This window comes from Strongylocentrotus purpuratus, unplaced genomic scaffold, assembly GCF_000002235.5.
Source record: "Strongylocentrotus purpuratus isolate Spur 01 unplaced genomic scaffold, Spur_5.0 spur5_scaffold_11, whole genome shotgun sequence".
NCBI classification, from domain to species: domain Eukaryota; kingdom Metazoa; phylum Echinodermata; class Echinoidea; order Camarodonta; family Strongylocentrotidae; genus Strongylocentrotus; species Strongylocentrotus purpuratus.
This window is the reverse complement of record NW_022145596.1, coordinates 20,205,730-20,217,801: the sequence shown is the minus strand read 5'-3', so window position 1 is coordinate 20,217,801 and position 12,072 is coordinate 20,205,730. Positions and strand designations below refer to the sequence as shown.

General features: G+C 36.9%; 1 protein-coding gene across 1 annotated transcript in view; it reads right to left on the bottom strand.

Annotated features, from left to right (window-relative positions):
* Positions 1–1,304, bottom strand: part of LOC593782 (gamma-aminobutyric acid receptor subunit beta-1) — a 32,656-nt gene extending 31,352 nt beyond the window's left edge. The window contains exon 1 of the mRNA XM_030980872.1: positions 823–1,304. Within this exon, the coding sequence (XP_030836732.1) occupies positions 823–920 (98 nt within the window). The 5' untranslated portion in view covers positions 921–1,304. The remainder of the gene's footprint in view (positions 1–822) is intronic.
* Between the last annotated feature and the right edge of the window lie 10,768 nt (positions 1,305–12,072).

The window sequence follows — 12,072 nt, the reverse complement described above, 5'->3', positions numbered from 1 at the left end:
CTTTTGATGCTGCTTGTAAGTGTCGGCTTGCATGGTGATGTAGATATACAGTAGGCTTGCGGGTGCACCATTGGCTCGATTATGGCCACTCCTGGCGACGGGTAGTCAACCTATTCGAAACGTCGAGCCCCTCATCCTCTCAAAGCGCTATAGTTCTCCTTAGCACTATAAGCTAAGAAAGATAACAAACAGTCCTTTTCAGGACTACGCACCCCCAAGAAAGATCACCGAGTCAGATTCCTTTTCCATGACTCCTCAATCCTCTCTCTCTCTCTCATATGGTGCACCCGCAAGCCTACTGTAAATATGTCTTTTATGTATATTTTGTTATCTGTATTATTTCTGCATGTGAAATGTGAAACCAATAAACTCAAACTCGAACTTACTTTGCCATTATAAACGTCCGTCATACTCATGCTATTATATGTTTACAATAAGTAGACCGGGTTCCGCATATATTCAAATGTGTATGCATATCAAATTGGATGCTCTTGGCGAACGGGTAGGTTTTATCTGAGGCTAATTGCATGCCCTTCATATCGACAACTGATTACGTAGCATGCACGTTAGTCCAACTTTAATAGACCTGACTGTATATTAGGCTAACAATGGGAATGCAAAAGAACATCAAATGGAAGGTGTTATATATAAATATGGATTTGTGACATTATCATAAGTTTTCATAATGAATCACAATATCATGATAGTCTATAGATTGTTTTATAACAGCTGCAGAAGATGACCTACTTTTCGTGTCCTGCACAGAGTTGCTGGTATAATACAAGTGATAACAAATCGAGTCAAGAGGATAATTATACTTACTCCTCGTCTAGGACGCTGGAATCTGCACGACCCTGGTCGATCAGGACGACGATGACGACGAACAGAAAGACCCATGGCGACACCACTTCGTACTTCATAGTCGAATTCGGCGTGGGTTAACACCAGAAGAATTTGTTTAATCCTGTAGCTATGTCGCAAAATTGCCTCTTCCCCCAAAACGTGGCATCAAAATGCTGCAATACTCCGATGTGAAGCAGTGAATGTTGTGTGGTTTGACGTGATTGGTATGAATATGTTCCTAACCGCAAGTTAACATGCAACAATGTAGTCGCGTCTAAAGCGATGTTTCAGGCGGGAGTTACCAACGCAAACAATTGGATGAGTCTCGTCTGACCTTTTCAACAGAGGATCCCGATGGCTAATGATGTAGAGAAGACACTATTAGCTGCTGCAGCGGCGACCAGGCTACCGAATAACTCCACGCACTGATCAACTCTTCCTTTATATATATCGCTACTTTTCTTTTAATGCGCAGTGTGTGATGACTTCAGCGTTTCTAAGTACACTTCAGAAATATGATGACCCTAAGTTACACCATGTATACGTATGCGTGAAAGAATCTTAAAGCAATAATCGATCGCCCTCTTTTTTCGAATGGGAGGTGAAGTCATCCCAGTATTCAGTACTGTGGTAGGCATGTTCAGACAGCACTTTTCATCGGTCAAACCTGTGTTATTTGACCACTTTTATAGAAATACCACCTGTCTTTAAAGACCACGTATTTAAACATGATTGTATTAAATGAACTTACACCATCAAGACCACTCGTCTATAAAAGCCACTTTTCTTTACTCCCTTAATTTGCTTTTGTATGTATGTTTACTCTATAATTATTTTTAAAAAGTTCATAGCGGTATTTCAATCTTGCTATATTCGCATCATGTCTTTATCAGGCTCATTAAGTGCACTATGTTTTCTTTCCAAGTCAACAGTTTTGTTTTTTCTCCAATTGCCGATTTGACAGCATCATTTATTTTGTACTTATTCTGAGAGCATCCTTTATTTTCTTTCCCTTTATTCTGTTATTTATTATTGTCAATTTTCCTTGGAGAAGTTCATTATAAATATATCTTCAAGTATTTTGCTCTGAACTTTTTTTTTGAATATCAGCATATAACTTCTTTTTTTCAATCTTATTAATGACCATATCTTTAATTGAATTTCATTTCCAATTGTCTTCTGCTAGTATCACAGATGCCTTCTGCTCTACCTAACTATTTATGCTTCTTAATTTACCTATTTTGTGATTAGTTTTTTTTTTTTAATTCAATCATTGCAAACAAGTTAAACCGTCATAATAAAACACGATGTCAAAGAACTGCCAAATAACAACTAAAGCTATTTCCATAGCTTTGCCCATCACTTCTTAAAGGTCTGAACACGAATTATAAAACATGGCATTCAAATTCGCCTTTTGGGTTGATTTTTTTCTCTCGAACGTCCTCGTAATTTCTGACCTAATGTTCATCGATTGATTGAAACTCTCTCTTCTGAACACATACCAGACTATTTGTTTTGTAACAAAAGACCGCTTGTTAGATCGATCCGAGTAAGCACAGAATCCCTCCTAAGTAATAATCAGTATTCCGAAAAAAGAAAATCGAAGTTTAAAAAAATCGATAAGATAGGTGGTCCGTTATATTGAAATTACAATCGACAAGTTCGCCCATTTCTTCCCATCCTCTTGACAAAAGTTTTTATTCTCTTCTTTCTCTTTCTCTCTCTCTCTCTCTCTCTCTCTCTCTCTCTCTTTCTATTTCTCTCTCTCTCTCTCTCTCTCTCTCTCTCTCTCTCTCCCTCGCTCTCTCTTCATCTATCTATTCATCTATCTTCCTCTTCTTCTCGTTTTCGTTTCTTTTTCTCCTTCTCTCTTCTCTCACAGTCTCCCTCGCCCTATCTTTCTCTTCCCCCTCTTCTCTCTCTCTTTCTCTTTCTCACATTCTCTCTTTCTCTTTCTCTCTATCTATCTCTCTATCTCTACTCCTCTTTTTCCTTCTTTTCCCCACTTCCTCCTTCTCTTTCTATCCTCCCTCTCCCCTCTCTCTCCATCTATCTATTTATCTACATACCTCTGTTCCTCTTTTTATTTTATTTCTTCTCTTTCTCTCTTCTCTCACAGTCCCCCCTCTCTCTCTCTCTCTCTCTCTCTCTCTCTCTCTCTCTCTCTCTCTCTCTCTCTTTTTTCTCTCCTCCCTCTCTCTCTCTCTCTCTCTCTCTCTCCCATGCTCTCTCTCTCCTTCTCACCTCCCTCTCTCCCTTTCCCTTCCTATGTCTATCTTGAGTATGCAACTTGTTTGTTTTCACAGCTGCAAAGAGAAAGTGAGAGAGAGAAAAAAAAAATCGTTATTAAACTTCCCTTTTATTCAATTATTTTCATTTATCGATTTACATGGTCATCTAGTACGTCTTAAGGGAACGCCATCAATATACAAGTAAACACCTTGTGCTTTTTATGGGTTTCTAGGCTAGTATATCTAAAGTCTCCAGGAGAAAAGGGCGTCAAATATTCAAAGCGTGGGGCGACCACGCCTAGTCTGCTGGCACAGGCTCTAATTTGACACTTTACCACAAAAATGTATCAAGCCTTGGGTAGAGCCTAGCTCTGTCAGTCTCATGCTGTGCCCTGAGCAGCTAAAGTATAGAGACTATGCAGTATATCGTCAGCATAGTCTCATAGTGCAGACGCTGTTAAGAAAAACGAACGACAAGGGTTTTTGCCTGCAAACTAGCCCAATCATTACAATACAGGCATTGAATTGAATGCATTTTCTGATGCAAAACATACAAATCAAATTACATTTCAACGATACAACATATACAAAATATTGAACGTGTACACAATATAGTAATAACAGAAATGTTGACATTAAAACCAAATGCAACTGATAACGCACTATCACGAATTATTCATTTATAAATCTGCAGAAGAAGAAGGGCTATCACATAAGCGTTTGCTTGATAACCTGAACTCTCGGGGCGAGGTGGATGACTAAAAGATTTGTGTTTAAATGATGATGGTGATGATGTTGATGATAATGATGATAAGAATGAAAATGAAAATATGTTAATGTAAAATGTCTGACTCAGAAAACCTTTAGTATACAGGAATTATAAAATAAAGTGATGGATGTTTATATAAAATCTGGAAACAGTATTTAATAGTTAATCAGCACTGGGAAAAGATTAAACAATGTACTCTGACAGAAATGCTTTCTTCATATTAAATTTAAATGAATTTAAGGCTTTCATTAATTTATTGAGTCTGGGAGTGCATTCCATAAATCTGGAGCACGGTGTCTGATTGATCTACGCAGGATCAATAATTTAGTATTTTATCAAATGAAAGTTTAATGAATTTCGAGTAGGGTAAGAATGGATAGTGTTATTTAAGAAATTTAAGACATGACGTCATGGTTTGAAAATGTCCCTGAAAAGTGGAACTTACCCTGTCAGTACCAAACAAAAGCATGATTACCATTTCCATCTTTCAGTGATTTTCTCTTATTAAACATTTAAAGGCTCTCGAGGAATGTATTGACACGATTTCGATTTAGAGTGTAACTGTAAAGTCATATATAGGCAGGGAGAGAAATAAATGGTAATAGAGAGCGAGAGAGAGAGAGAGACAGAGAGAGGGAGAGAGAGAGAGAGAGCGAATGAGAGATAGAGAGAGAGAGGGGAGAGAGAGAGAGTGAGAGAGAGTGAGAGAGAGAGAGAGAGAGAGAGAACGAGAGAGAACGAGAGAGAGAAATAGAGAGAGAGAAGAGACTGAAAACGTTTTTCAAGAGGATTGGAAGATAATGGGCGAACTTGTCGATTGTTATTTCCATATAACGGACAACCATTCCTCATCGATTTTATTAATTTTATTTCGATTCTTCTACCGATTATTTTGTTGGAGGCATTCTGTGCTTACAAAGAAAGAGGACGCAGAGACAGGGAAAGAGGGGAACTTATATAAGAGAAATCATCGCATGCAACTCAAGAGTACAAACGTCTGTGGTGAAGTGGTTTAGTATCCTTGAATTTACCCAAACGAACCCGGGATTCGAAACACGACCGGATGCCCCCAGCTTTATGCAATACATGTCATCTTTATTTTCCCTTGCCAACCCAAGTGATGTATTCATCATTGGTTCTATTCAAACGTTACACTATGCCTAATACTAACTCTGAACCTAACCCTGACAATCCTAACTATTACGTATGTATAACTTAGGACTCGCTACCAAACAATGGATTGATTTATTAATCAATATCTATAGCTAATGACTGTTTTGTGTGTGTGTGTGTGTGTGTGGGTGTGTGTGTTTGCGTGCGTGTGTGGGTGGGTGTGTGTGTGTGTGTGTGTGGGGAGGAGGTGTCCTCAGATGAAAATAATCATACATGACCATGATAACTCTTAAGTGCAATGGATCAATTATGACAAAAAGAACCGTTATTCAATAGGACATTATTAACATGATTAATAATCTAACAACGGGGATCAAACAATAGCAGATTGCTTATTGCCTCCTCGCCGATGATAATATTCAAGGTTATCGAGTTTGATTTTATTGGTTTCACATTGCACATGCCGATTCGATGCATATAACAAAATATACATAAAAGACATTATTGTCTCATAATAAATTAAAAATTATGATAGTAATTGATAAATTAATCAGACTATCAAATTATGTATTACCAAATATGTTTGCCGACTATTATCATGTTATTAAAAGGAAACCTAGACAAGAAAAGTACAAAACTGTGAAGTGTGCAGGAACCTATAGAAAAGCATAGCTTGTAAAGCATAGGTTCTTGGGAGACGTGGAACATGACAGGACAGAATATCTCAATAACCTTCATGTTACATACTGGAAATTTTGCAAACCTGGAGACCAGAATATGTGGTTCATTAATAAAAAAAACGTTAAATCACGAAAATATTGTTTTGAATATGTCAATAAGGGTCAAAGGTCAAACATTTAATTGTTTAGTATCTAACTAGCCATTCAGGATATGCACTCAAAATTTGGTAAACCTGTGATACAAAATATTTAAAACAAATTATAAAATGACAATTGTGAACAAAAAAGTTCCCTTTCCTTCATTACGTAAATTAGGATACGTATCACCTAGTTCGTCTCAGTGACGAATTCAAGTCTAGTTATAGTAGTAGTAGTGTAGTAGTAGTAGTAGTAGTAGTATTAGTAGTAGTAGTATTAGTAGTAGTAGTAGTAGTAGTGTAGTAGTAGTAGTAGTAGTAGTATTAGTAGTAGTAGTATTAGTATTAGTAGTAGTAGTAGTAGTAGTAGTAGTAGTAGTAGTAGTAGTAGTAGTAGTAGTAGTAATAGTGTAGTAGTAGTAGTAGTAGTGTAGTAGTAGTAGTAGTGTAGTAGTGTAGTAGTAGTAGTGTACTATAAGTCGTAGTAGTAGTAGTAGTAGTAGTAGTAGTAGGAAGAGTAGTGCAGTAGTATCAACATCTTCATAATTTAAAAAAAAATATTTAACACTTTTTTTATATTGCTTCTTCATTTCAACAAGGAAATAACAAAAATATATTCATAGGCGTTTTACAAATTAATAATTTATAATTATAGTACATAAGTCAGAATCATGAATGCGAACAAAATGGATGAAGGCAATTTATTATTTGTTGGTATTATCAATTTAGGCAAGGCTAAATAATCAAGTATTTCAATTCTTGCTGCTAACATCATGTTGTTACAGCTTACGAAACTTTTCACTAAAGAATGATGGCCGATATGTTAGCATCCTTACTCCTTGAATATTTTACATCATCAATGGAGTGATGCGATCCTTGCTGTGTTAAGCATCAATGGATACCAGTCTCTATGGTAACCAAACTAACACTACCCATCAAATACCTTGGGTGTCTGAGTTTGAGGCCAGTTTAGAGTATCACCTTATTAATTATAAAACACAGAACCTGCCCGCATTTTCCGGTGTAGTGTCCATTTGTAATGGTACGACTATCAGTTTTAAGAGGTGTCAATGGGATGAACTCATGAAATAATCAAAAGCCTAACACTTGTTTTGTTTGTTTTTGTTTTTATTTTCGTTTGTTTTTTCTAGGATTATACTTTGATGTCTTTAACATAAAGTTGAAAGCAACAGCCCTCTACCCCGACCCCACCTGTAAAAGGCTTTGCCAAAAGTTCAAGGCCTTTACCTGTGTAGCAAGACCTTAATTCACCCAAGTCGTTAAGTGTATGGAATTGTTACATTTTAATGTTATCGCTAATACTAAACATCTCCGAAACTTATCCTATATACCTAAGAAGCGCATTTCCCCCGATTCTTTGTCATGGTTATTACATGTAGCTACATTGTAAGTTCAAAGAAGGGTTCAATGACAATTACAGAATAGCTATACATTAACTTCACCTTGTAGATATACATGATTGTGGTGGTGGTTATTTTACCTGACTGCTAAGAAATCATAAATGCTTGTAAGGAAGCAACCAGACGGCCGACGGCTTTAGGTCCTGTCCGAGGGACCTGGTAATAAGGATTAATGCCTTACCAATGGGCACTAGCACATCGACTTGGTTTCGAACCCGGGTCACCGGATTACGAGACCACTGCTCTACCGATTGAGCTATCGCGCCTACATGTAACTGTAATGGTTGCTAACAATTTGACGATGGTAACAAAAAAGTGACATACAATTTTTGTTCATGCTTTTTACTACTGATTTTTTTTATTTCTTTATTGTTTTGTTTTGTTTTATTTGGTGTTTTGTTTGGTTGAATTTACATAATTTGTATAGGAAAAGGCAATTGAGTAGATGACGACACATCTTTTGGTTTTCTTTTCTTTTCTATTAAAGTAATCAAGGTGACCTTTGCGCACTTTTTAAAGTGTAGATGTCGTTCCATCTTGCATGCTGGCATTGAAAACTGCTGATGCTCAATGATTCGCTTCACGCATCTTCTCACCTCAGCTTTGTCACAAGCCGATGCCCCACCGCCCTCCGCTGAAGTATTAAAGGCTTGGGCGTCTGAAATTCGTCAACAAGCTGTGGTGAAAATCCTTTAAAATAGATGTAAAGTGTACTGTTTTGTTGTCAGTAGAGGCTCCGAATACATTTTTATATCTTAAAAAGCGTTCCATTAAAGGTAAAGACCAGTTATGGTCTTGCGATTGCATTGTGAAAGAAACGTTGGAATCGATCAGAAAAGGTTGATCATCTAGCATCTAGCATCTGCAAGGCTCTGGAATCATCAAAATGATAAGAAATGTGGCCCATTCTTCGTAAAGTTACAAGCACTATACACAGAAATATGTATATGGGACTACCCTATATCTCTCACAGACCATGAGAGAAACAAATTTACCAAACATATGAATTAGTAGGCGGTTTCCCGGCAAATTTTGTATCATCCTGTATTAGTCAAAACATATTCTTTCACATGATTGGTAATGAGAGCTTCCATTTCATTTTTTGAAATTGGGGCGTTTCCAATACTGGTCTTTACCTTTAAGCTTGTTTGAAAATGCATTTGGGGCTGTGTTTGGCATGTCCTAAAAAGGATGTCCGGTTGATATGGAGTAGCTACAAATTGATTTGTGAGCTTTCTTATTCTGTGCATGTCAGTTTAGGAGAACATCAGAGTAGAAACGTCTCTTGTAAAGGATTGACCTCCAAACTCGCAAAATGCTCCATATTCTACGGGTGACAAGCAACAGGTGAAAATTGTGGTCCAAAATTTCATGTCACTTGTAAATGCAGTCCCATATACATATTTCTGTGTGCGGTTTATATAATTTCCAACATGATTGAGTCAATTTAGTTTCGTTTTGATCATTCTATATAAACTCAGAGTATACGTACATCATGGTTTATATGACAAAACTTTCCCAAATGCTACCAAACAGTTCCTCCACAATTAACTCAACTTTATAAAGATACATGTAAGAAGTGGTGAATCTTGTTCCGATGGCCATTTGCTTTTATCGTTGATATGTAAAGGACAAAGCTCTCCATCCATTAAAGTAATGTGTATAACCTAAATTTGTATTTTTATACTTGACCATCACGAGATTCCTTTCGATATCATAGTAAAATCTTAATGGACGTCCCGCCAAGACATCTACTAGAAACGTTACTAGGAAGATACAAAGCTTGTTTCTATGGTCATTTACCTCCCGTTTGGACAGAGTAAAGAGCAGCACTCTCCATCTAAAACTAAAAATGTGTATAACCTAGATTTGTATTTTTATTCTTGACATCAGGAGATTATTCAGCTATCATAATAAACGACTTCAGATAATGAAGATCGGTGTCTTGTTCGTATGGTCGTTTTCTTCCCGTTGTGACAGAGAAAAGGGCAACAATTTCCTTCTAAATTTAATTATTCTCCCTCGAAAAGGATGTTACATAGAGGCCCCGTGTAGAGGAGAGTCACCACCATTGCATGTTAAGAACCCACTGCACTATTCGTATAGTTAGGAAGGAATCCCCGGTGTAATGGTCCACCTGCACACCCCCAATTAGTTATTCCGGGAGGAGAGACCCGAGGGTTACAGTGATTCAATTCGCTTTTCGCCTCCCAGTCTCAGGTGACTCTAAATGCATAATACTAATGATAATGATAATAATAATGATAATAAACATTTGTATAATCCTAAATTGTATTTGTATACTTGACTATTACGAGGTTCTTCAGCTATCAAAGTCAAATTTTTAATGGACGTCCCTCCACGACATCTACATGTACTACCAAGAATCATGACCGAACCATTTTTTGTTTGTCTCCAGAGCGAGACCATTGCCGTAGCCAGAAGGGATGTACATATAATTACCTCATCACTTCTTTAACACTTGGATTTCAAAAATGTCCCAAAGGAACTTTTGTTTGATAGTAGAATCTCTGTCTTTAACATTTTTGTGATTGCTTGTATTTTGTTTTCTTTCTCTCTCGGTATTTTTTTGTTCCGTTGTTGTTGTTTATTTATTCATTTATTTCATTTAATATTGAATTTGTCGGAGGCGAACACTCCCCCATCCATCCCTTTCCTTCTTTTTTTTCGACGACCATAGGCATGTTTATCTAAAAACAATATCATCACCATTGCGTTTTTATAATCGTGTCAAAATATATATTGCAGTCTATAAAATCAACATTCTAAAAGTGGTTATGTGCGATGCATTCCATTCTCAGTAGAGTATGTCATTTCCATGTAATTGCACGATAAACTGCCAATTCATTAGTAATCTTGAACATTCAGTGCAAATCTCGTTGGATTATGTGCGAATTCATTTTCTTTCATTTTCTATAATTACCCGAACTCAAGCGTATACGAGTGAAGGGGGGGGGGGAGGGATGGGGGGGCTACGTCATATTATCTTTGCATTTCCTTCCACATCATCCCTGTCGCAGTCCCTTTTCTCTCTGACACGTATACATCTGCCATACATCAAAACGCGAACAGTAGGCCTGCCTTAGATTATATTATACAAAATGCAACATCACAACATCTCAGTGTTCCAGAATCAGACAATCTTTAATAGCATTCGATCACTTTGAAATCCAATAAATGTATTGCGTGAATAATAACATTATCAGCATCAACTATAACTATATTTTCCTTTACTAGGTAATAGTACAAATGTCATACAATGTAAGAGTTATGATTTTTAACATATACATAAAAGCGATATTTCGTAGTAAACTTTGATTGCGGTTACATTTCCATGGACACACTGAAATGGAATTTAATAAGTTGGTAAAGAAACGATATACATGTATTTACAGTTACAAATTGAAAGTATAATTCTGTCTTAATCATTATTATACACATAATATCATATACTATACATTTTATTCTCCTATTCATTTTTTAAACACAATACATGAATAAACGTTGACGCATGTTTACAACTAAACCCACGATGTGTAATTATATTGCAAAAAATAATAATATAAAAACTCGGAATTTGACAATATTATTTTTAAACAGGAAAAATCCTACCCGCAATGAAGAATTGAAATTATGTCATACACGTTGAGATTGAGAGAGATGAAAAGGTACAATAATTTAAATGTAAGAGAAGTCTTACAAAGAAAGAAGAGAATGAGGAGCGATGAGGAGTGGGAAAATGACATTGTAACAGGCAGATTAATCGTGACTAATGGCATAATGAACATGCAGACAGAGAGAGAGAGAGAGTGAAAAAGAGAGAGGGAGAGAGAGGGAAAGAGAGAGAGAGAGAGAGAAAGAGAGAGGGAGAGAGAGGGAAAGAGAGAGAGAGAGAGAGAGAGAGAGGATAAGAGAGGAAGAGGAGACCTCGAGATGTATTTTATTTGCCAAGATTCAGATTTGATACTGATACAACGCAATCATAAAACAATCTTGTTTAAATATTTACAAAACATGAAGACTTAACACTGCATGCAAAAGGATATATGATGACGTAATCAACTCTGCATTTTTGAAGGCAAAACTTGTTTTTCCTGCGACATCTAACAGAATACATTTAACCAAAACCAATACGAGATATAATATGGAAAGTATTCTTTACAACAACAGCAAATGTGAGTAACCTATGAAAATGAAATTAGATTTACAAAATACATTTTACAAAGTACATTTTACAAAGTACTTCTTAGTGAGATGTCTTGACAAAGTTTACCAATCAAAAAAGTACAATTCAACTTTTTATTGGCAACACTCGCCTGTTTCATTTTGAAATATTCATTTCGAGCCCCGCTTTGTTTCATTCATATGTCATCTTTGGATAGATACCATACATAAATCGCTAAGTTTCTACTATTTATTATCTAACATTTTTATCTCAGTGCTGCTGCTAGATAAGAACTGTAATATTGAGGGGACCTCAGACTTTCCGTCCAATCCGAAGAGCATTCTCTCCCGTGACCTGCTTTCGATCCCCGGACATTGCGTTTTCTTATAGTGCATTATGTTAAAGGGGCATGTTCCCCGTGTTGCAGAGGGCGTTCAAAATACGTACCCGCTGGCGGACGGTGCTAGCTGCCTATTGACACCAACAGAATACGGCCGTTACGCAGATGGCATGTTCCGAATGCCCGCACAATGCCGATTATCGCATACTTGTGCCGAAGTCATACCAATCGCAGTTCGGCTCTAAGATTCGGCTGCTGTTTCCACCCACTTTCGTGACGTCACTATCGGCAGCGATCAGCTGGCTTGGCGAAGGCAGGCCAGGCCGCGCGTACTTTGATTGACAGCTGTATG